We start from the raw sequence: 25029 nt of genomic DNA, 5'->3' as shown, positions 1-25029 counted from the left end.
TTCAGACTTTTGTTTTTGACAATGTGCTCCTTGGCACAAAACTGAAGTCAACAGACTACACAAAATAAACACCTAGAGTTAATTTTGTCAAATGAACCAAAACTCAAACAAAACTACTGCCTCAGCCAAAATGAACATAGTAGCTTAGTAGATTTAGGGATCAGAAAAAACATCTTACGTAAAATATTAAACTTTGCATGAACTATAACTCATCCTTTAACTGTAGCCAAATTAAAAATATTTAATCGAATAGCTCGACCAATCGACCATTATAATGTAATTAATAATCCGGTGTTAATCTGTTTAAAGTCATACTCAAAGTAAACACAAATTGAATTAAGACATGTGGAGTATTCCTATTTTTAGTCACATTAATGAAGTGCAGTATAGCCACGTACACACACCATAATCAACTTTTACCATCGTGTAGGACTTTTCGCCGCATTTTGGGGCAGGATACACACACGGCAGTGGTCAACAGGCAAACAAAAGAGAATGGCTTCTAGCAAGAAGGCACATTTTTATCTGTTTGCTCATATATCATGACATGTAACTAAGTGCACTTAAAGTTTTCGCAAAATGAAAAATTAAACATTTGGATGGTGTCTGCCATTAATCGATCTATGAACTATAACATGACAAATGGGAACATGAAAGGAAAATTTTAACTGAGCCATAATAATGTCTTATTGAGAATAAGGTAAATAATTAGATCCATGTAAACATATTCAGTGATCAATATAATGAATGATAAATAATATAATATAATATAATGTATACCATTAGATAACATAATATACTGTATATAACGGTAGTAGTTCTCATAGAAATATTAACAATAATCACATTTAATATTCATTTGCTAGTTTCTTTTTATGATTTATTATAATGATCATTTACATATTATTGTATCACAAAATGCTGAAAAAAGGTTTCTGCTTATCAGTTATTGGACACTTACATTTAAATATGAAAATATGATGTATTGCCTCAGTCACCATTCAAAAGTTTTTCAGGAAGTTTTAAAAAATATAGTATTTTTTTAACCTCTGCCCATAATAACACGTCTCTAAAATAAGATGTGCTTTGAAACTCTATTATCATCTAACAGCTGCTGTCTTTTGGCACCTGTCTTGTGTGCAGGGAAGCAGGATGTGAAAAGCAGTGGGGACACATTAAAGCAAGAGTCTTTGAAAAATAATGATTATATACTAAAGTGAGGAGGACATGTCCCCCCTTAAATGATAATGGTTTCTATATCCTTGATTATCGATGCTCAATCATGAGGACCTAGGATAAAGGACACTTCAATAATGTATAATTTTGTCTAAGACAGGGCTTAAACTAAACTTCTTTAAATGCATGCTTCAGATGTCCACTTCCAGTCTATAATACGTCTACTGCACAATATTTTCCAACCACTTGGGTTTAATAGGTTGAGTGAGTCACATTTGGAGACAATATAAACAAGTGATTTTATTTGTTATATGCAGACAATGAGCTTTAATTGGGCACAAACAAAGTTAACTCCACATCCGCCATTTTCAGGACCAAGCCACAATCTATGGACACTATGATTATTGTGAAATGAGGAACATTTTCCACTTGCATACTAGAATACACTTAAGTGCACTTGGGACAAAAGAGAACGCACCAGTTAACCTTGTCCTGAATTTCCCAAGAGACCTCTGCGTGTCAGTGAGAACATTTTGGTGGTCGCTGTAGAAGGAGCTGGTGTATTAGAGACTGTGATAATGTGACATTTTTCCAGATGTGACCCAGGGTATTCTCAGGACTATGCCGGAGTCCCTCTACTGCATATTTATGTCCCCAGACAATAACTCAATTCCCACAATTCCCTTCCACTGCTGGTGCACAGGCCAAGTCTCCAAACAGAACACTGCATAGATCTGTGAGAAGACGGAGTAACCTCTTCCATTTATGTGACACCACTTAAAAAGACCAAAAAAAAAAAAAAAAAAAAAAAAAAGTACCTTTTCTAAACCATGTAAACAACTAGTTAACTACTCTGGACTGTCAAATAGGGACAAACCATCTAAAAATAAAAATTTGGTTAAAATGAATGAATGTGATCTTGTAGTAGATTGTAGTCAATGCACAATAATATTATTATCATGCATTAAGAAAATACATGTGGTGACTTTTCATTTTATGACTTTTCCAAGAAAGAAATCTACGCAAACGTTCTAAAAACTAAAGCACAAAATGATGTCATGTAAACGCATATCTAAACTGAATTTCTAAGAGTAATTTAGACAAATTAAAAAAAACACTAATCGACTAGTTGGCTCTTGGATGACTGTTTGACTATCATTGCACATTCCTGCTTAGAACTATAAAACAAACAACAGACGTTAAGTATGTCCTCTGGGCAGCTGCATGACAAGGATGATGTAACCATAGTTAGATCACATTCACAGCTATTCTTACCCCGAAACTATTTCAGACCATATTTTTCTAAGCTCACTCAAAAGGAGCAGAGTGTAAAAGTAAATCAAGCCACAACTAACCGATATTGCATAATATGTTGGCGATCATGGTAAGAGAATGTCCACATAAGTCTTCCGTTTTATTTTATTCTTTTCAAACATTATTTCCTAAGCAAGTTATTACAAGTACGGAACCTGCAAGGACTGGGCAATATATCGAGTTTGTACGATATTTTGATATTTTTAATAGGCAATATGATATGAGACAATAAAGCCTATATACAGTAGTTTGATGCTTACATTTCACAAGTATATTCCATCTGAGAATGTTAGAAAGTAATGGAAATATTTCCATTTTACTGTTAGGAGCCTTTTGCATGTGATTCTCCACTAAACTTCACAGACTTTAGTGAACGAGCGCAGCCACGTGCCTGCAAGCCAAACAGACCAAACAGAGCGCAACAGAATAGGAGCTCATTAATTGTGTCACATGTAGAATTTTAAACCTACACTAAGTGTAGTTCATGATAGCAGATGGCTGTAATGGGGTAATCAAAAATAAATTGCAATTAATCTGTGCTCTTGTTTATTTACTTTAATTTAGAGAATAAAACTTCTACCTTTAAAAGTATTATTTTTTTAGATTGTAATATTACAGTTTTAGAAATAGACTGTAATGTGATTTTAAGCCCTTTTTTGCACATAATGGATAGCATAGCCTACTTTCACTATATCTGGTTTCATTGCCTTTAATATAAACATTGTTTTATTGCTGCTGCGTGTGTAGTAAGCAAAGTGTACGTGGGTTGTGCACCCGCCTATAGGCGCATATTACATACTTGCTCTTTAAATAAAGAATAAATATTGTGCCAAATTTTAGACCAGTTTGAGTTGGTCTACGGTGCAGTCTATTTTCAGTTCCTCAAAATAGCAATGTGCCAACAATGCAACTGAACACACCTCTTTTTCAAACCAGCACGACTATGGGTGCACAAATGGACACAAATGCATTTGCCATTTAAACATCACGGTGCAGGACCAAAAAATGAGAGCTGCATCGGGCTGAAACTAAAACATTTGAGCCACACCTTGGAACGTATTGTGCCGGGCAAATGATAGGGCCCTTTGTGTTTACATAATATATGCGTGTGTATGGTGTATATAAAAAAAAGTGAAAGTGAAAGTGACAGTGAAAGTGAAAGTGACATACAGCCAAGTATGGTGTAGCCTGACTACGTCAGACTTCTTACTTCTGCTCAATTTCATTTCGCTTCTGTACTCAGTCTGATACAGCGTCAGAGCTTTCTGTTTGCCACCGGTCTGGAAACAGCCGGGCCAATCAACGAGCAGAGGGCGGGCTGAGAGCCGTGACGTAGATGCGTAGATTAACTTCGCATAATCTGCAAAAGTCGTTTACAGCCATGTTCACTCCGGTATTTCGCTCGCATCATCATGTGTTTACAACAGGTTTACAGTGGAAGTTCAATCATAGATTTGAGTTCGATGCATGATGTCTGTGCTTCGATGGGGCTGTACAGGTGCATAACATACGTCATAACTAAACGTATCTGATTGGCTTACGGGTAACCAATGATTTTAAACTTCAGACAAGCGCCCCCTAGCGAGAGAGAAAACACTTCTCTATTATGCCATTCCAGACTCTGTCTACGAAGCAAAGTGAAGTAGCAGAGTCTGGTATTACCAGGCTAAGTATGGTGACCCATACTCGGAATTTGTGCTCTGCAATTAACCCATCCAAAGTGCACACACAAACACACACAAACACACCGTGAACACACACCCGGAGCAGTGGGCAGCCATTTTTTTTGCTGCACCCATGGAGCAGTTGGGGCGTTGGGTGCCTTGTATGTGTATTTATATATACACATAATAAATATAAACAAACAAATATACTATATAAACACACTTTTATTTTGGATGTGATTAATTGTTTGACAGCTCAAAAATATATACATATATAAATACATATACATTTCTATTCATATATATTATGCAGCAAGGCTATATGCAGTGAGATGTGACATGTTCTCTTCTAGTACATTCGCAGAGAGTCTCATGCATTTAAAAAAAAAAAAAGGTGGCCCTGTCCCGCCACGGGCCTCTGTCCAAGCATTCCTGAGTGCCGTGGCATCAGATATCACCCCAAAGGGCAAAACACAGCAAAGGGTAAAATGTGGACTTGCCTCTTTTCAATGAAATGCCATCAAATGTCACTCATGTAAATTCAATTTAAATCTAAATACACTATACTGTGTTCAGGCAATATTTTGAAACCAAGCACACAAAGCAAACACTAACACCAAGACAAAGTATATTCAGTGAGATATGCAGAATCTGAATCATGCACCAAGCTCAAGTAAAACTGCATTAAGTCATTAGATAACACAAGAGTGAGCCCAAAAACATACCGAGAATCTTGTAGCTCCTCTGATGGTCCTTAGATTTACGACCTCTCCCCAGAAGCCTTGCATCATTCACAGACCCTGGGGAGGGACTTTGAAACTTCGAGAAAATCCAACAGCACTTAAGACCACAAGAGCTTCAATGATGCAGGTCTGGAAATATTGATTTTCAGCTAGTACATAAAAACAGTCCACTACTAAAGCTAAAGATGAAAAATAATCAAAGATCAACCTGAAGTGTTAAATCAATTAACTAAAATCAAAAAGGACGGGCAAGCTACAAACAGCATCGGTGGAAGAGATAGTGTCCACACACTTCCTTAAAGCAGCAGTCTACTTCTTCCAAGAGAAGCAAAAGTGTCTATGTCACACTGAAGCTGAAGTAAGAGAGAAATGCTGCAAGACACTGCCAGTGCACGCTTCTCATGCTGACGTTGGATGGGTCTCACTCCTGGTTGCAAAGACCTAAACATGAGGAGTTATTTATATTTGAGTGTGACGGTGTGTTGTTGTGAGTGTGCATGTGTTTTTCCACGAGTAGGGGTGAGTGCATGGCCTCAAACAACACTAGAGCTATACATGGCATGAGCGAGCTGCCCAGGACAGTGTGCTATTGCCCTGAGGTGTTAAAGGGGTCATATGATGCGATTTCAATTTTTCCTTTCTCTTTGGAGTGTTACAAGCTCTTGGTGCATAAAGAAGATCTGTAAAGTCGCAAAGACTAAAGTCTCAAATCCAAAGAGATATTCTTTATCAAAGTTAAAACTCCATCATGCCCCCCTAAAATGTGTAAGAATTACAGAAACTTCAGACACTTTGATCTTCTGAGATATACTAAGGACACACAGTGCATTAACATACAGACATCTGTTCTCACATCTCACTGAGAGAAAATGCAGGAAACGCCTCTCTCACATATGCAACAGTTCCTACTCATTCCATTCCTTCCCTTCACATAGCTCACTCAGAATGGTCAATAGTAGAATATAATGGTATATATTAATGCAAGTGATATTTACAGTCATGTTTGGTGTCATTTGAATTGTCTCAGTGCAACTGGTACAATGGTGTCTGTCTTACAAAAGTAGATTAAAAGATAATTCATTTCCTAAGAATTAAGAGATATTCTGTATATCTGTAATGGGAGGGAGTGCCCCTTCCTAGGGTCCTCCATGTAAATTACCTTCTGTCCCCATTGAGGTGTAAACTACCCTGGTCTGGGACCTGACCTAATGCAAATTCCAATTGTTAGTTTCTGTCTTCATCTCGGGGGATGTTTGTGTGAGGTATTTAAACGATTGCAGCAAAAGGATCAGGGCCTTCTGTAGCTGGAATGAGCCCATAGCATGAAGTGTGTCCACACACTTCATACTATGTATTTTTCTAAGAGTCAGGTATGCATCTTTTACTATTAGATTCATCTTTGAGAATTTGGTGTCTAGTATTGATTTGATATCTATGAATTGGCTATGTAATTGGCATAATCCTTACCTGACTGATAATAAATTGTTACATTTGATTTACTCTGACTGACTCTGAAACTATTTTCTCAAGGAGATTAAGTGAAGGCTATGTTTCCGCAAATCTGCGTCCAGGGTTAAGTGCATACTAAAACTCAGACTAGATGGAGCATGGGGCGCATCAGGTGAGGTTTTAGATTTCTGGCTAAACCGCTTGACTTTAGTTAAGTTGTACTCAGTTGCATTAACTATGGGGGGCTAGTAACAGTACTGGTCATAACCGCTGGTTATTGTCTCAGCTTTAATTAAGTTGTACGAAGTTATATGACTGTCGGGGGGGGGGCTAGACAGATAGTGCTAGCAGAACCGCTGATTATTGTTCTGAGCTTTAACTAAGTTGTACATGGGTAGCTGAGGGGGACTAAATGGATTAGACATAAACCTCTGACTACTGTTGAGACTGGCGAGTTTGTGATCGTGGGGCACACGTAGAAGAACGCCCGTCGTGGGGCACCCTGAGCGACATAGATTACTAATGAACGAGTAAAATAAAGTAAAGAGTTAAATTAGAATAATCAAATCTCAGAAGAATAACAATAATAATTAGAGACCAACAAACAACCAATTTGCCTTTCAACCTAAATTCGAGGTCATACTAAAATGGAGTCAGATTAGATAAGAAAATGGAGTCAGATTAAATAATAAAATGGAGTCAGATTTGAGCTTAACCTAAACTGAATAACTTTACGCGCTGAAAGACAGAACACGCAGGAAGCCTTCATCCAGCACCGGATACCTTCCTTGGGCCGAGTGCCTGGACCTTACAAATTGGTGACCCCGCCGACGTGATCTCCTTACAAAGTGGTGACTGGTAACGGGATCTGCTAAAAAGGCGAGTGACGTCTTTCAGTGCAATATGGATTTGTACCGAACAAGAGGTTTGACCATCTCCTTCTCTTTCTCCAGCTGCTGTGGTAAGTCAATTCTTTTTTTTGCCTTTTAGAAATATTGAGGGAAAGACAGACGCATCCCATACATACACATATCTAGAATGAGTCGGAATACTCATGTTGTTAGACCGGAGGCCGGATCCGGTGGGTTTGAGAATTAGACGAAACCAAAAACTTGTCAGGGACATGATAGCCGCAGCGTAGATGAGGAATGAGATCCCTTGTTCTGAAGTGGAAATATCTCTTTGCATGCCTAAGCAACAAGAGATGAAACTTAAAATTGGAATACCATCATCCAAATTATTGTCTGGTACGCAACGGAGAGTTCAAAATAGAACCTAAAGCTTTACTCAACAAACTGTGTTCTATATTGTTTTATTTGCTTAATTGCAACAAATGAGCAACAATTTAAGGAGAATGAGCAAACAGAATAAAAATGCTAAATTATAAACAATTGGAAAACTTGTTATTTGATAAAGGAAGATCAATTAAGTTGATACATTTGAATATGATATGGAAGTTGGGAAAAACAGAGTGATAAAATCACAACACAGATAAAAGAGCTTCCAAGAAAGCTTAATTGAGCCCAAAATGATACATAAACTTTTGAGGACTTACTACTACAGAGCAGAACTCCTCTTGATTGCAGTCAAACAATAGATGATAATATAAAACAAATGGCTTTGTTTCTGAGAGTGGATCAAAGCACTCACTCAGAATGTTTCTCTCCCTGTTGAATGGGAGGTGTTTATGGCCAAATAGTAACACACAATTAAACATATCACAACTTATACCAACCAAATGCCTAGTGGACCTTCATTTAGTCTTTAAACAGACTACATTAAATAAGCAAACCTTTGAGACGTAAAGACAGTGATTGTGTATTGCATCAGCCCTGAGCTTGCCCAGCTCCTCAGCACCTTTTCATATTCAAATGTATTGACATGAGAATGCAATTTGTGTAAACTTAGACCTTATTGCAGATGGAATATTTCTGACAAGTTGTGATTTGACCATGTACTCCAAATATGCTTGCTTGCATTAAATGTTAACAACTTCAGAGTCTCTCATTGGCTTTGAGAAGGACTAGTTATTGTGCATACAATGTACATGTGTGTACTACTGTGACTGCATGGCCAAATCACAAGGTCTTCTCTAAGACAGAAAAATTGACAATTAAATTATTCCAAAGACTCTCCAGAGACCAGAAATAATATTATTCTAATATATACTATTTTAATATAATATAATTATATTATAAATCAATTTATAATGTACATTATATTATAATCGCCAAGCATGGCACTACATGGAGGAATGTAATTTGCTAACCGTTAAAATTAAAATTCATTGTTCTGCTACCCAGTTCTCAAAAAAAGGGAGGAGGTTTATTTTCATTTCAATAGTGTGGCCCCCTTAACAAAAGCCATTGGTGTGGAAGCATTTTGAGCCAGATCACACCTCATACTCACATTCTCATGCTGGCTCCCTGTTAATACAGGACTAAATTTGCATCGCAATTGTAAAACTTCCTTGCCTTTGTTTGGAGCATGACTGTATTTACACAAAGCCACAGTCGAATGCAGCCACAAAACACCATTCGATCTTTTAAATTGACTTGAAAGATAATGAAAGGAGGGTGTAAAAATACTAAACGTCATACCAAAATACAAGAGGTCTTCATGTGCCACAGATATCTAAATGTGTGAACAACACCATAAAACAACATTTGTTAAACAGACAACATCGAAATAGATGAACACATTTCTGCCCACAGATCTGACTGTAATTAGAGCAAATGCAACTAAAGCCATGGACATGGGTCCATTGGAATTCTTGAAGACATGGGTGATAAAAACACCAACTAATCTAGAAAATGTCCCAAGCTGGACTGGGGTCTCTAATGCTCATGACACAGCAGACTGTGAGGGCTCTACTGCAAGAGCAGCATCAGGTGTTACACACTCAGACTGCACTGAAACAGGAGCAGTGATTCAGATCTGACCAACCGAACTCCATTTCATGTGACATCTGGAATTAAAACTACAATACATGAGGATGAATGTAGTTAAAATAATTCCACATGCCTGTACATGAAAGTGATGAAAAGTTCAAAATTAACTGTGGTTCTCTTTGTATTTGTTTCTGTCACAGGTTGACCACTGCAATTCTTTGGAGGACAGATACCAGGAAAGTGTCTGGTCCCATCTGCACCAAGACAGGACAAAAGAATTGTTACATAACCTGAAATGCGGGAGATGAATGTGAAGACACTTGAAGGGGCCGTTCACACCTCACAGTAGAACATCACCACGCAAATATCTACATGGCCTCCCGGATTAGAACCGGAACTAAATTTTTGCAACACAGATTGCTATAGATTAGACTCCATTCATCTCCAAGACATGACCATAGAACACACACCTCATCCATTGCATCACCTCATTTAGACTATCCAGTCTGTACACTACACACAGAAGACAATGATGGCTTAGATTACAAATGAGGTACTCCTCTAAAGATCTATTGTCCATCTTCACACTGACAGAACCACATAGCCTCACACACACAGGACAATATAATTTATCCCATGCTAAAATAGACACACAACATATAACTATTTGCAACTGTCTGCAAACTCATGGAACAACACTGTAACACACATTTGCATGAATAGTCACAGATTGATGGCACAAATTTTGAACACAGAGGCAGACAAGCCTTTACAATTTAAAATATTGAATCTTTATGATTGTTATTGGGGTGGTTGAGAAGCCAGAGGGCCCCTGGTTTCCCAACACATCACCAATGACAATAAGCATTATTAAAATGATTAAATGTGAAGTGCCTGCACTTCATTTCTGTCAGTCAATTATAAAATTTACAATTCTACCAAACAATCAACTGTGACTTAGCCTTCATATCAGATACCATTCACACACACACACACACACACACACACACACACGTTAGGAATTTAGGATTTCCATTGTAGGAAAATGTTTTAATCATGTTCTAACCTTACATCTTCTTAAGTGGCTTGCAATAGAAGATTCCTGAATTAACAGTGTGATTATTATATATATACCTTCATAATTGTGATTGAATATGATTCTTATTGTCATTATATGACTTGTTTATTGATGCATACCTCTAAATTAATGCTCAAGTTAAACTGACCTCTTGCTGCATTTTCCTTTGAGTCATTCATACCAAAATGTACATTGGACCACTCTACCATATTTGACCTTGAAAGACTTTTAACATCAGATGTACCACTTGCACTGGCTGACATGAATTCATCAGGTTTCTTTTTTGTTTTATTTTTCTTATGTTAACTTATGACTTTTCTATTTTACTCCATGGGTGATGAAATTTTAAGCTGATCAAAATTCAGTCATTGGATGGCCACTAAGATGCTTTTCAGGTGTCTCACACAAAGCAGTGTGTAACCAGTGAGAACCCTTCACCTGTTGGAGCCTGCCCAGAAATCTGCACAGTTGGAAGTGACAAGATTCATCAAAAGAGGCAAGAAAGACAGAGGGAAGGTGTCACTAAAGATGGAAAGACACGTCAAGCTAAAAAGGCCTGGACTGATTCAATGAACTATGCACATGGGTTGTTCCCAACCAGACAGGTGAATCTCTTAAACCTGTTCATCCACCTGCTGAATTCAAGCTACATGCACCTGTTGAGAATGGTGTACACAAAGGCCTTTCTCAAGGCCTCTACAACAACAAATACTACATCACAAGGACTACAAGAGCCTGACAAGTGACCCCTATGAGAATCATCTGTATTCGTGTCATGTGGTCAAAGGGCGGACTGTAAGAATTACAGAAACTTCAGACACTTTGATCTTCTGAGATATACTAAGGACACACAGTGCATTAACATACAGACATCTGTTCTCACATCTCACTGAGAGAAAATGCAGGAAACGCCTCTCTCACATATGCAACAGTTCCTACTCATTCCATTCCTTCCCTTCACATAGCTCACTCAGAATGGTCAATAGTAGAATATAATGGTATATATTAATGCAAGTGATATTTACAGTCATGTTTGGTGTCATTTGAATTGTCTCAGTGCAACTGGTACAATGGTGTCTGTCTTACAAAAGTAGATTAAAAGATAATTCATTTCCTAAGAATTAAGAGATATTCTGTATATCTGTAATGGGAGGGAGTGCCCCTTCCTAGGGTCCTCCATGTAAATTACCTTCTGTCCCCATTGAGGTGTAAACTACCCTGGTCTGGGACCTGACCTAATGCAAATTCCAATTGTTAGTTTCTGTCTTCATCTCGGGGGATGTTTGTGTGAGGTATTTAAACGATTGCAGCAAAAGGATCAGGGCCTTCTGTAGCTGGAATGAGCCCATAGCATGAAGTGTGTCCACACACTTCATACTATGTATTTTTCTAAGAGTCAGGTATGCATCTTTTACTATTAGATTCATCTTTGAGAATTTGGTGTCTAGTATTGATTTGATATCTATGAATTGGCTATGTAATTGGCATAATCCTTACCTGACTGATAATAAATTGTTACATTTGATTTACTCTGACTGACTCTGAAACTATTTTCTCAAGGAGATTAAGTGAAGGCTATGTTTCCGCAAATCTGCGTCCAGGGTTAAGTGCATACTAAAACTCAGACTAGATGGAGCATGGGGCGCATCAGGTGAGGTTTTAGATTTCTGGCTAAACCGCTTGACTTTAGTTAAGTTGTACTCAGTTGCATTAACTATGGGGGGCTAGTAACAGTACTGGTCATAACCGCTGGTTATTGTCTCAGCTTTAATTAAGTTGTACGAAGTTATATGACTGTCGGGGGGGGGGCTAGACAGATAGTGCTAGCAGAACCGCTGATTATTGTTCTGAGCTTTAACTAAGTTGTACATGGGTAGCTGAGGGGGACTAAATGGATTAGACATAAACCTCTGACTACTGTTGAGACTGGCGAGTTTGTGATCGTGGGGCACACGTAGAAGAACGCCCGTCGTGGGGCACCCTGAGCGACATAGATTACTAATGAACGAGTAAAATAAAGTAAAGAGTTAAATTAGAATAATCAAATCTCAGAAGAATAACAATAATAATTAGAGACCAACAAACAACCAATTTGCCTTTCAACCTAAATTCGAGGTCATACTAAAATGGAGTCAGATTAGATAAGAAAATGGAGTCAGATTAAATAATAAAATGGAGTCAGATTTGAGCTTAACCTAAACTGAATAACTTTACGCGCTGAAAGACAGAACACGCAGGAAGCCTTCATCCAGCACCGGATACCTTCCTTGGGCCGAGTGCCTGGACCTTACAAATGGCTCGTTCATACATGCCCCCATATGTCCACGTCGCTATGTGGCAAAATTTGCATAATGCCGCCCAAAGGTTCACACAAAGAAAGGCGGCGTGGTTTTAGTAACAGAAGTTAGTGTTGAAGCAGCCATGTCACGGACATGCTGTGTGTATCTAGGCGAAAGCAAAAGCACTTTATTTGTAAATGCATTTAGGAATCTTTAAGATTACTTACAAAAGAACAGCAACGCATTTTATGGACGACCGTTTCGTGAACCTAGGATATGAGGTACTTCTGAATTTGCTACTAGAAATCTGGCGCTTTTGAATCAGCTACTGTAAGTATATTTTGTTTATTAGTTTAAGTTTTTGCTTTTGAAAGTTTAAATGCAGAGTTTTGCATGTCGTGCATTTATGTATGTGTGTGTGTGTGTGTGCGCGCGTGCATGTGCGTGAGAGAGAGAGAGAGAGAGAGAGAAAATCACACAGTAGAGTCAGCTGTCTTAACCGTCAGTGGCTTGTGTACTGCAAGAACATACGAGCTTCATCACTGTGTCTGTCACGACACACTGTTCCTCTTTTGTACTTGAACTGATGATAAAACTAAGGACATTATTAACTGTCTTTACATTTATTTTGAAAGATGAAGCTCGGGATTATGGAAAGGGGCTTTATATTTCCAATGAGTGCTTGCAGTGTTCGGCCAATCACAATGCGGGTCAGTTGGCCAATCAGAGCAGACTGTGCTTGTCAGAAGGAGGGACTTTGTAAAAAATGTTTGAGAGAGGCGAGACATAGAAGACCTGCAATAATGTACAGTATTTGAAAAAGAAAAAGTGTTTTTATGAACATTAAAGCATGTCAAAATATCCGGTTACACCAAATACACAAAATAATGTTTTTTTTTTTTTTTTTTAAAAGCATCATATGACGCCTTTAAAGGCATTCAAGGTTTGAAGCAAAAACTATTTCACAGGCTACTACCAAAGCTAAGATAATCATATAATAATCAACCAATGCGTCTACACTGCACAAAAAAATCTCTTATTTACACAGTGTCTACACCTTTTAGATTATTATGGAGGTGTTCTATTTTTGTTGCATTGCTACACTGTAAACTATAGGGGAAGCTACATCATCAATATTGCAAGGAAATTATGTGAGAAGTAGCAAATATAAAATCAGATTTGTTCAGACTAATTTAAATGTCCCTTACTCACCACTGCACGCCACTTAATCACCATTGTACTTTTTAAAAAACACCTTAAAGGCATGGTTCACCCAAAATGTACAATTCCGGCATCATTTACTCACCCTCGTGTTAACCTGAATGGTAATGTTCAACACAAAATAAATTATTTTGAATATTGATGGCTATTAAACAGTTGCTGGTAGCCATTGACATTTTTTTTTCCCGGAAGTCAATGGCTATAAACAACTGTTTGGTTTCCAACATTCTTCAAACCATCTTCTTCTGTACTCAACAGAAGAAACTCATACAGGTTTGAAACAACTTGGGTTGTGGGTGAGTTTGATGACAGAATTTTCATTTTTGGGTGAACTGTCCTTTTAAGAGAACTAAATCAATATGGCATAAATGTTAGAGAGAGTAAAATATAAATTATATTTCTTTCACTAATGGTCCCTAACAGTGTTGGGCGATATGCTCATATTGTCAGCCTGGGAGATTGCTGATGCATAATACCATAATGCTAATTTAATTATTTACTTAGATTCATAGCCGGAGAATGAACCATCTCCAGGGTAAGACTATGGCCTAATGTTACTGTAATCTAACTACAGATTATATCTTTTTTAGGCAAGCAGCGTATGGATGTCATGTCATAAAATATTTGAATATCTGAATTTGTATTTAACATGATAACAATTTAATAGAAACATCGTGAGTTACTAATTATAATGCTTAAATTTCCTCAGTTATTCAAACAGCATCTCAGGAAAATGAACAAAGAACATCATCACGCTAGCCTGAGTTTATGCAGCTTAAAAACACTCCTATTATAATTGCATTCATAAACTCAACGGAATTGTGTGTGATTGGTAGGGCTGCAACTAACGATTATTTTGATAATCGATTAATCTGTCGATTATTTTTACGATTAATCGATTAATCGGTTTATGTACTTATATTTTAGTTTTTTCCATTTTTTCCCCAAGTAAATTATTAATAAAGGGTCTTTATCATTCAGCATAGATTTTTAAGAGATTTTAACCATTTTGCATTGTCATATCCTCATCAAAAATATACCTGGAGTTGTTTTATTATGTTAGTAATCCTTTGTAGAACTCTTCTGCAATCAAAACACTGACCCATACTCTAGCAAAATTCACAAGGAGATTTCAAATATTGTTTTCACCATGGCAGTCCTTAGAGCTCCTAAATTAGTTTAACATCCCAAACAAAGCTTAAGGAATCTTTGAGAACATATTTTCACGAAGTATAAGGATAAAACAGAATAAAATTGCAGTGCATTGTATTTTATTATTTACTGGGAAAAAGCTTTATAGCTTATGCTGTGAAATTGTAAACAATCCTTCGAAAAAAAGTGCCAATGGCATGAAACCTGAATGGAACTCACAATTTAAAGTAAAATCCATCAGAAGGTTGTCCAGAAAAAAAAAATTGGGACACACAAAAAACCTGCTGTGTGAAAAAGAGCAGTGAATACTTAGAAAAGAAGTGCATTTTAAATATACTCAAACATTTACCTCTCTCATTCAGTCATAATTAGGCTGCAAGTCTGAATTATGAACTGGTAAACGACAAACTGATCACACAACATGTTTGTAAAGCTTTAAATGTTAACTGTTAAAAAGCAATGTTATCAGCTTTTACGACTAAATATTTGCAAACAACCTTGTACTGGAGAATCTGCACAAATAGAATTCTTAGGGGCCATTCACATATCGCACCTGAAAACGCTAGTCGCGCCGCTTTCTCCTTCTTTCCAAAGCGCTCGGGCAGAAGCGCCCCTGAGGCGTCTGCCTTTGCTAAGCAACCATGACGTGCTCTCTCCATGACGTGCCCTCTCCATGAAGACCCGGAAATTTCAGCAAAGGATAAATGGATGCGGTGTGGACGCGCCTGGAAAAACGGGCGCATCGCACCGCGTGCGTGTCGCGACCGCGTCGCTTCCATTATGAGAGTGCATACTGCGCCTACATAGGAAATAACGAACTTGAGCACGCAAAAGACACGATATGTGAACGGCCCCTTAAACAGTTCAGTAGTGCAGAGTTTACAGGTTACTCTTCATTTTGAAGGCTCAAAGTAAAGTACTCCCACTTCCCGCTGAATGCTGCAGAGACGCTGTTCGGGAAGCACGTGACATAAAACGAGGCCAGCTATTGGCTATTCGCTACTTCACCTGCTGTACTGGCTGAGTAAAACCTCCGGTGGCTCATTACTGCCACACTTTGGTCACCGCAGATTTGAAATATGCACGAAATGAGCCGCTTATGGCAAATAAAATTTATTTAACGACGAATCGATTACTAAATTAGTTGACAACTATTTCAATAATCGATTTTAATCGATTAAATCGATTCGTTGTTTCAGCTCTAGTGATTGGTTATAATTTTTCCATAAAAAAAAGATCAAATTATCCCTAATATTATTTAGGTAATAATACTAGCCTGATATAATCATAAAATAATATTAATAATAATAACCGTCTTGCTATCGTAAAAGGTAACAGCCACAAGTGATATCTCTGACTACCATTGATACACAATACTACTGTCTTCCAGCACAACCCTACTCCCTTATAGCAAGGATGGGGCGGAAAGTGCACACAATGCAACTAAGCTGTAAGTAAGCACTGATATTATGCTCATAAAGAGAAAGAACAAGTACCTGTTGCCCCGACAACAGAGTAACCTTTGTGGGAAGTCTGTGCCATTTAGCCAGTGAAGCTGTTAATGCCTGTAATTAAATCTGAGAAGCTGCGAGAATGGAGGGGGTTTCAAATAAATAAAATAAAACAAGTCACATTCTAATCTAGGAGGAACCATTGTTAGATGTTTTCTGAAAGACAATGTGGATGGCTTCAAGAATTCACTCGTTCATTTTATTATCAGTTGATGTACTATTAAGAATTAATAAAAAATACAAACTAAAACTCAGTTTTAAGTATGAACGGTGTTAAACATGAAATGGGATTACCCAAGATCACACTTCAATTGTGAAAAGTAACAGGTTGCACATATAAGGTGACATAGCAAACACAATATGAAGAAAGAAGATTGAAAAACAATGAGAGCTATAGAAATTATAGTTTTAAAGAAAACTGAGGATAACAGCTTTCTTTAAAAGTTGTCTTTTTTACTGTGTTTGTTTATTTTTAATGTGTGTGAGCACAATTTGATCTGTGGACAGACTAGATCTAAAATTTCCGATGTATTCAGCATTATAGTAGCTTTACGGATAAAGTAGTTTGTTTAAGCAGCGTAATGATGTTGAATGACAGTCATACACAAGCCAGCGAGCTTTGCATGGGGATTTCTTTTCAACGTTGGTTCCGGTCTGGCCCATTACACCAAACTAAGCATTATAAATCTAATTCAGCTATTTATGAATACAATTCTGACTAAATCACAATCATTTTATTAGATAAGCTCATAAAAACATAAAACATACCAATACTACTAACAAGCATTGGCAAACAGACTTTGCACTGTTTCATATTTACATATATCTATATAAAAATGCCTCCCATAAATATTTGTGGTACAAATAAAAATGCAGTATTCTCAGCTCCATTCTGCAGATTGTCTCTCAAAATAAAATGTTTCCAAATTCCCTCTATATGGACAGTCATCAGGGGCGTTGGACTGGGGGTTAAACCAGTACTGATTACCAGGGCCCCAAATGAAGAAAGGGCCCTTGAAAAGTCTGGAATATATATTTTCAAGGGGAGGGGGGCCCATTAGGACTGCCTATGCATAGGGCCCGGGATCTTGTGCAGCACCCCAGACAGTCATTGTGCCAACATTACGCCTGATCAATGCTGAGTTAATGAATTGCATTTTCAAAGAATCACTTTCAACAGATGTCAACAAGTGGGACTGGAAAGACTTGTTGTGAATTAGCTGTAGCAGAGCAACTGTGTTGACTACTGCACACAGACAGGTCACAGCGCCTCCTACTACTGTCCCCAACTACTCTAAACCTGCTGAGCTTACGGCTGTGCCCTCTGTGGCTATATCAACAGCATTGTCTGCTGGGTCCGAGAGCTGCTGATCCTCCTGCCAGAGAACAATGACAAACTTCCTGTCTAATAATCTTCCATCTGAACAAGTGAGGTAATGTTATGATACCACACACTCAACAAACCCTGAATTCTTTCCTCATCGCCAATATCCCGACAGAGAACAGAGGAGCATCACTGTCCTGAAGACACCTGAGTGATGGATAGCAATGAAATAAGCAACAGGTAGAAATCCAAAACAAGACTCGTTACACAACAGGAACTGGCCATTTCAAACATTTGCAGATAAATAGAAAGCCAACTCTGTTTAGTGACATCTAAACATGCAAAAACCCAAAACCTTTTCCTCATCTGAATTCCAGTCTCAGATTTAAACAGTATTACATAATATCGATAACATACACTGTTAAATTTTTTTGAAGCTGTGAATAAATCAAAGATTAATAAAGTAGGTTTTACAAGAAAATGCCATGTCACTTTTCTGCTTGCAAATTTTCTGTTTAAAAGGGGGGTGAAATGCTATTTCATGCATACTGAGTTTTTTTACACTGTTAAAGAGTTGGATTCCCATGCTAAACATGGACAAAGTTTCAAAAATTAAGTTGTACGTTTGAAGGAGTATTTCTGTTCCAAAAATACTCCTTCCGGTTTGTCACAAGTTTCGGAAAGTTTTTTTCGAGTATGGCTCTGTGTGACGTTAGATGGAGCGTAATTTCCTTATATGGGTCCTGAGGGCACGTCTCCCGGAAGAGCGCGCGCTCCAGTATAGCAGAGCACTGAGAGCACAACAGACTTCACTGATCAGAGCGAGAGCGTCACGAAATGTCACAAACGAAGTGTGTTTTTGGTTGCCAGGGCAAGACAACCCTGCACAGATTACCAAAAAAAAACAGCATTAAGGGACCAGTGGATGGAGTTTATTTTTACAGAGCATCAAGGGAGTTGTGCAAGTGTTTGTGTTTGTTCCCTGCATTTCGAAGATGCTTGTTTTACAAACAAGGCCCAGTTTGACGCTGGATTTGCGTATCGTTTATTTCTTAAGGATGATGCAATCCCAACGAAAAAGGGTCACGATCGTGTGTTGGAACCACAGGCGGTGAGTAAAACTGCTTCAAATATCTCTGCCTCCTTGTTAGTGCGTCCCCTCCCATGCCGAGACCCGGGTTCGAGCCCCGCTCGGAGGGAGTCGTTGCTGCTGCTGCTCTAGTTCAGTTTCAGCCTCGGGATCTGATTCTGGATCATAAATATACGCTGAATCTGACTGTTAGCCATGGTTTGTTTTGGTTGGTTTTTTCCTCACGGTGTCACAGCTTCCAAACTCTCTCAACGCAAAAGCCTAATGGCGCTCGTGATTCTTTAGCTCACACGTCACGCCTCCAGCCGGTCGTGTTTTTCCGGGAAAAATCGGTACAGACTATCTTTCTCTTATGAATATAATAAAACTAAAGACTTTTTGGAGTTATGAAGGATGCAGTACTACTCTATAGGTACTCAAGATTAACAGGATATTGAGTGAAAACTAGCATTTCACCCCCCCTTTAATTCAATGTTAGTTGCCGTGTCTTTGTAAAAAATAGTGAAATTTAATAGCATCTTTCTACACCATTTTTAAGTGTACCTGCACCAACAGGTATTAAATCTTATTTTGCCACAAAATAAAAAATAAGACTTTTTTTTACTCTAAATTCTGAATCTGTCACACAATTTTGACTTTTTTCTCAAAAGTCTTAGTTTACATCACAATTTATTTTTTTACAGAATTAAAATTATATATTCTGTATTAAAGGTAATTGTGACTTTTTTTCTCACAATTGTGATTTCATATCTCATAATTACCTTGTGTATTTTATATTGAATGGCAAAAAAAAAGTTTTCATAAACAGACTGGCAAAAAAAAAAAATCAGTGCAGCGAGGGCCCACTGGTTAATGTTTATATGAAAACACAAGCCCTTATGTTCTGCTTTTGAAAAGATAAGAAGTAACAATATTCTTGAATGTAAATAAAACAAGCATAAAATAAAAAAAAGGAATTTATCCTTTGCATGATCTTAAATGTTGCGAATCAAGTAAAATATCATGCCTAGATGCACCAAATGTAACACTATCTTTGTATTAAACAAGCCATCCAATGTCTGTTTTGGCTATGTGACTCATCAAATCTATTGCATTTTGGATGTTATGAGACACAATACTGTCAGCTACCGCTTACTGACATTTAGTTTTCCACTTAAAGGATTAGTTCACTATCAGAATAAAAACATGGCATGGGATGAGTAAATTGTCAGGAAATATTTATTATGGAAATGAACTAATCCTTGAATTTCTTTCATGTATTCATAAGAAAAGTGTGCATATAAGCTTATATATTAACAGAGTACTTTAATCAATAGATGCTACGTTGTTGATATCTGTAGAAGATGTAGTACTGTTCGTATGTAAATATACACAACCACTGGAAGCGCATCAAGGTTGTTAGTATCTATTGACAGCACAAATGATTTGTGAAGGGAAGGAAATATTTACTTAAGTTGTTATGACTACATGTAAATTAAGCTTAGAGAAAACTGAAAGAGTGGGACAGAGGAAAGGGCGCACTTACTCATATACTTAAATAAATAATTATAGCCAGAGAGAGAGAAACAATCATCAATTGTTTCCTATACAAATTCATGTTGGCTAGGTTGATATTTTAGTCTCCCACTGACAAATAAGTGCATTTCATTGTCAAGTGTTCATATCCTGAGAGGATGTTATGACATCTTATCAGAAAGTCAAATAAAAAATGTTTACAAATAAAAACTGTGGACACATTTCTGTTTTTAAATAACAAATCGTGTAAGCGAAATACATAAAGACAGAAATAAACTCCAAACTCTTGCTTTAATGTTCATATATTTTCTCAAAGTTTTATCAAAAAAGAACATTCCTGTGAGGAAAGACAATAAAACATTCAACACAAGTTTTAAAGTGTATGTTTCGTGGCAGACAGAGAGAGAATCATAGCCTACTGCGCTCGTCTTTCACCGTTATTGTGACGCAATAATAGAACGACACTTCCTGGCAGACGCGTGCTCACCCCAAAACAATGAAAGTACATTTCCACAGCAATACAATGTCAAAACAGACACCTACCAAGCCCATTAAGACAACGTGGAAGCTCCTTGGTCGTTAACAACCCAAAGGAAGTGATGCTTTATACCAGTCCGCATCCATTTCCCTCATCACCGTCCCTTTTCTTTCTTTGAAATGAACGCGCGGAGAACCGCTCCCGCAACCACTCAAATCAGAAGAGACAACAAAAATAACTTTATGCTTACTGTGGTTAAGAGGGGTTTCATCTGTTCAGTGCTATCTTGCTCCATTTGTTCAAACTGTGCACTTCCTCCGTCGCCGGAGACTGATTTGAATAAGATTTTTCGAAATGCCCCTTCGCTCGTGTCACAGCCACTGAGAGCGTGTGAATGGTATTTTTACATATATCTGGGCTTGGCAAACCCCGCCCTTTCAGAGATTGACAGGTGATTTCATCCGCTCACTCTCCGGCAACCGGCTTTTTTTCTAGCCAATCACATCATCGGAACGACGCTTGTATTTGAATATTAATGAGGAGCGGAAGATTTGATTGACTATTGATTGGCCTGCAAAATTCCCAAGAGAAAAGAGAACTCGCGGTGAGGATGAGTATGTGGATACCGAAAGTGTTGGCCTATTGTGTTATACAGTGTGAGAGTTAACAGTAAACAAAAAGGAATTTTGAAACTATCTTAACATCTCAACATAACTTTTATAATATATATGGCTATATATATATATATATATATATATATATGTGTGTGTGTGTGTGTGTGTGTGTGTGTGTGTGTCTATAGATATATGTTGTTGTAACTTATGGTTTTTCAATCTTAACCACAAACTGTCTGCAGACCCTAAACGTGGTACTGTACTTCATGTCAATATTTTTTGTTGTATCATCATTCAATTTTACTTTAGATCCACGCTGAAGACTTTTTTAAACCCTAATGAAGGTCCATCATATTGCATATCGCAGCTGTAGCTGGTCACTATTTCTTTTCCTCAACAGTTTTTAGAGGTACTTTGTTGTGGCAAATGAGGACTGAAACAAAACAACACGTGTTCTTGTCCCAAAGTATATGAAAACGTCTTTCTTTATTATTGATGGAATAATAGATAAAATAATTTAGTTTTATTTTAAAAATCCTCTAGGCACAACTATGCATGATTAATAATAGCATTGATTCTGAGAAATGCTTTGAAAAAGACAAAAATACATCAGAAAAAGACCGATTTTACTTTTTAAATATTTTAAATAAAATAGTAATTTCTTTATCTTTATTTCTTTATCAATATCGTTGCCAATCTGAGAATTGCTGGACAAATTATATCCTTGTACTGCATCTCCTCCTAGTGTTTGAGAAGTTCTCTGCATCCATTTTTCCTTTCATCTGTTCTATATTGATAAGGTCTTTTAAAACATAAAGTCACATGACATTGTTCTGAGTTTTATTACATCATTTAACTATTTAATTATATGTGATGATTATTATAATATAAGTAGAGGCATTTAAGGTTCCCTGTATTGTATTTTAACAATCAAACTGTTTTTAATGTTTAATACTACATTTATTTTGTACTATTAACTTATTTATCACTCACTTGTTTCTTAATCACCTATTCTGATACTGAAGCTGGGACATCTCGTCCTGTCAATCCAAAACACTTGTCACAAGTGGGAATTTAACCCACATCTCCAGAAATCTCAACATTAGACATTAAGTCTGGCACCTTAACCACTAAGGCATTCTGACACCGCAGTTGGACAGTAATGCAAAAGATAATAAGCTTCCTTGATTGCATAATATGCCATACTCACTTTTTTGAGTTGACCCTTTTGACTCAAAATGCCCCAAAGTCTTTAAAAACATCCAATATTTTGTACATTTTATTTCCTATCCTTTAAAATCCTATATGTATAACCAGCATTCCCCCAGTGTTTACATCAGTGTGACGTTTAAGATGAATCCTCATATTTTGTGGAGGTGGAGTCATTGCTTTTGGCAGAAAGACGACTTCTTATTAGGAAAAACAAAAGGAAATTCTACTAACACATACTACTAATCTGAATGGATTTTAAGTTGGTGGCTGAAATATTTTTTCTTATTCTAAGTATTCTGCACATTTATCATCCATCTCTCTGTGTTTGTGGGTTAAGTAAAAGCTAGAATAATCAGCTACAACAAAATACCAGTTTACATAAATCATTTTTATTTTTTCATTGTGGTTATTGCAAAAATATACTGTGTAGATGGTTGATTTGTAAGTTAATGCAGATCTTATGTGTTGTGACTGGCAGGATCAAGAGAACATGTTCTTTCTAAACTCTGTATGGAGCACCAGAAAATAATGACATCTCCTGTGCCATTATCTTGAAATTGCGCTTTGAAGTTCCATTGAAAAAAAGATTGACAAACAAAATCTAAATCAGCTGTCTTTACCAACTGTTTGATTACCTTGTGATGTGTCGTCTGAGCAAACTCTTCAGTAAATCCTGATTTTCAGCTTTGGGAATGTGCACAGTGACATTTGGTTTCTCTTCCTCTTGGTTGACAGCAAAGAGAAAAGCATGCTTTTAACTTCTGTAGGGTCCATAATTTGGAACTGATATTAGTACATTAGTTTGTAACCGAAAACATTAAGTGCATCAGATTCGGAACTGGATCTGTGACAGTGTCAGTTGCATGTAAAAGCTACACATGTTGGGTTAGTCTGAATATGTAATAAAAATTATTTCATTAGACTACACTGCATTACATTTTTAGCATTTCAGGTTAGAATCTCGAAATTTCTAAACTGTTTGAATGCCATAGCAGCTGCTACCTCCATCCCATTTCTAGACAGTGATGTAAGGGTCTGAATATATGTCCTGCTTTCATTCGTACAAAATTAAAGGGGTGGTTGATCAGCTTTTTTCGAAAGCTTGATTGTGATTATAGGGTGCATGTTTCATAAAAAAAAAGGCATTATTTTCATATATTCTACTGCTGTTTCCATTCTCTTCAAAACGGTCTGTTGCGTTCCTGGTTCTATGAAGCCCCTCCCTCAAATATATACGCAATGGGCTCTGATTGGTTAAAGGGCTCGGTTAGTTTTTGATTCGTTTTTTGATGTTGTCCGGAAATGTCACACCCCTTCCCATTATGGGTACCTGTGTGTTCCCGGGGGTGGGGTTTATGTAAACATGGGGGTTAGTAATGTCACAAACCCAGGAATTTCTTTAAAAGAAAAGATCTCCCTTTGCATTGAACTCCAAACATCACAATTTTGCAGATGTTGTTTATGCTCTAACAGAAACAGTACACACTAACTAAAGTTCAAAAGGTGAAATCGTATTAAACCACCCCTTTAAAACAACTTACGATCCAACCAGACTTTTTTTTTTTTACCAGACAAGGAGCTAATATCTTATCAATGTTGTTTTAATTGTAGCCTACTTAAGCTCTACACTAGACCTTTATAACATTTATATCAATCTACACTAGACCTATGTAATTAACTTTATATCAATTATATGCCATTTCTGACCGTTTCATAAAGAGAAATATTTATTATATATATATGTATGTATTTTAGTTTGTGAACGTCCTGTCTATAAACTCACTCAGGGTGTGATTCTGATTCTCTTGGTTTTCTGTGACGTTCTGGTCTTCATCATCTCTGTAATTGTTGCCTCATCTTCCTGTGACTGCTGCAGAATGAAGGTAAAAAGATGAAGTTCAAAAATCTTTTATCTTAAAATTGAAAAACTGACAAATTTACTTTTGCAATGTCAGCCTTAGGTCTTCTTTTAAAAAGAGTTGTGTTCAAGCTCACAAATACTCATGAAAACCTACAAAAAGCAGTTGGACATAAAAACAGTTACATTTAATGTTCTTTTTTATACTCCACAGAAGCAACTGATTCAAACAACAATGATATATAAGTTTTTTCTTTCAAAATGAATCACTGTGTATATCAAGATAACCACCATCATAATAGAATCATTTATTTTTAAATGTGGAAATGCTGAATATTTTTATAGAAATTAATATTACATTTACATATTGGTACTTTCATGGGCACAGATAGAGCCACTTATTATTAGCCACTTTCTGATTAGCCACTGTCTTGTGATTATTTAACTGCATTTTGACACA

General features: G+C 37.1%; 1 protein-coding gene and 1 long non-coding RNA gene across 15 annotated transcripts in view; one reads left to right on the top strand and one right to left on the bottom strand.

Annotated features, from left to right (window-relative positions):
* LOC128030393 (sodium bicarbonate cotransporter 3) overlaps positions 1–21297 on the bottom strand; it is a 48184-nt gene extending 26887 nt beyond the window's left edge. For 4 of the 14 annotated variants that reach the window (XM_052617966.1, XM_052617974.1, XM_052617976.1 and 1 more), the window contains exon 1: positions 21136–21297. In XM_052617966.1, the coding sequence (XP_052473926.1) occupies positions 21136–21180 (45 nt within the window). In that variant the 5' untranslated portion in view covers positions 21181–21297. Of the gene's footprint in view, positions 1–4879; positions 5307–20950 lie in introns of those variants that run through there. The other 10 variants (XM_052617978.1, XM_052617968.1, XM_052617970.1 and 7 more) reach the window with 10 other exon arrangements.
* On the top strand, positions 5662–11845 carry LOC128030432 (uncharacterized). The gene is made up of 2 exons (XR_008187893.1): positions 5662–7307; positions 9438–11845. It is a non-coding gene; the product is annotated as an uncharacterized LOC128030432 (long non-coding RNA).
* Positions 21298–25029: the final 3732 nt, after the last annotated feature.

This window comes from Carassius gibelio, chromosome A16, assembly GCF_023724105.1.
Source record: "Carassius gibelio isolate Cgi1373 ecotype wild population from Czech Republic chromosome A16, carGib1.2-hapl.c, whole genome shotgun sequence".
Classification (NCBI taxonomy): Eukaryota; Metazoa; Chordata; class Actinopteri; order Cypriniformes; family Cyprinidae; genus Carassius; species Carassius gibelio.
The sequence above is the reverse complement of the archived record's forward strand: the minus strand, read 5'-3'. Positions and strand labels throughout refer to the sequence as shown.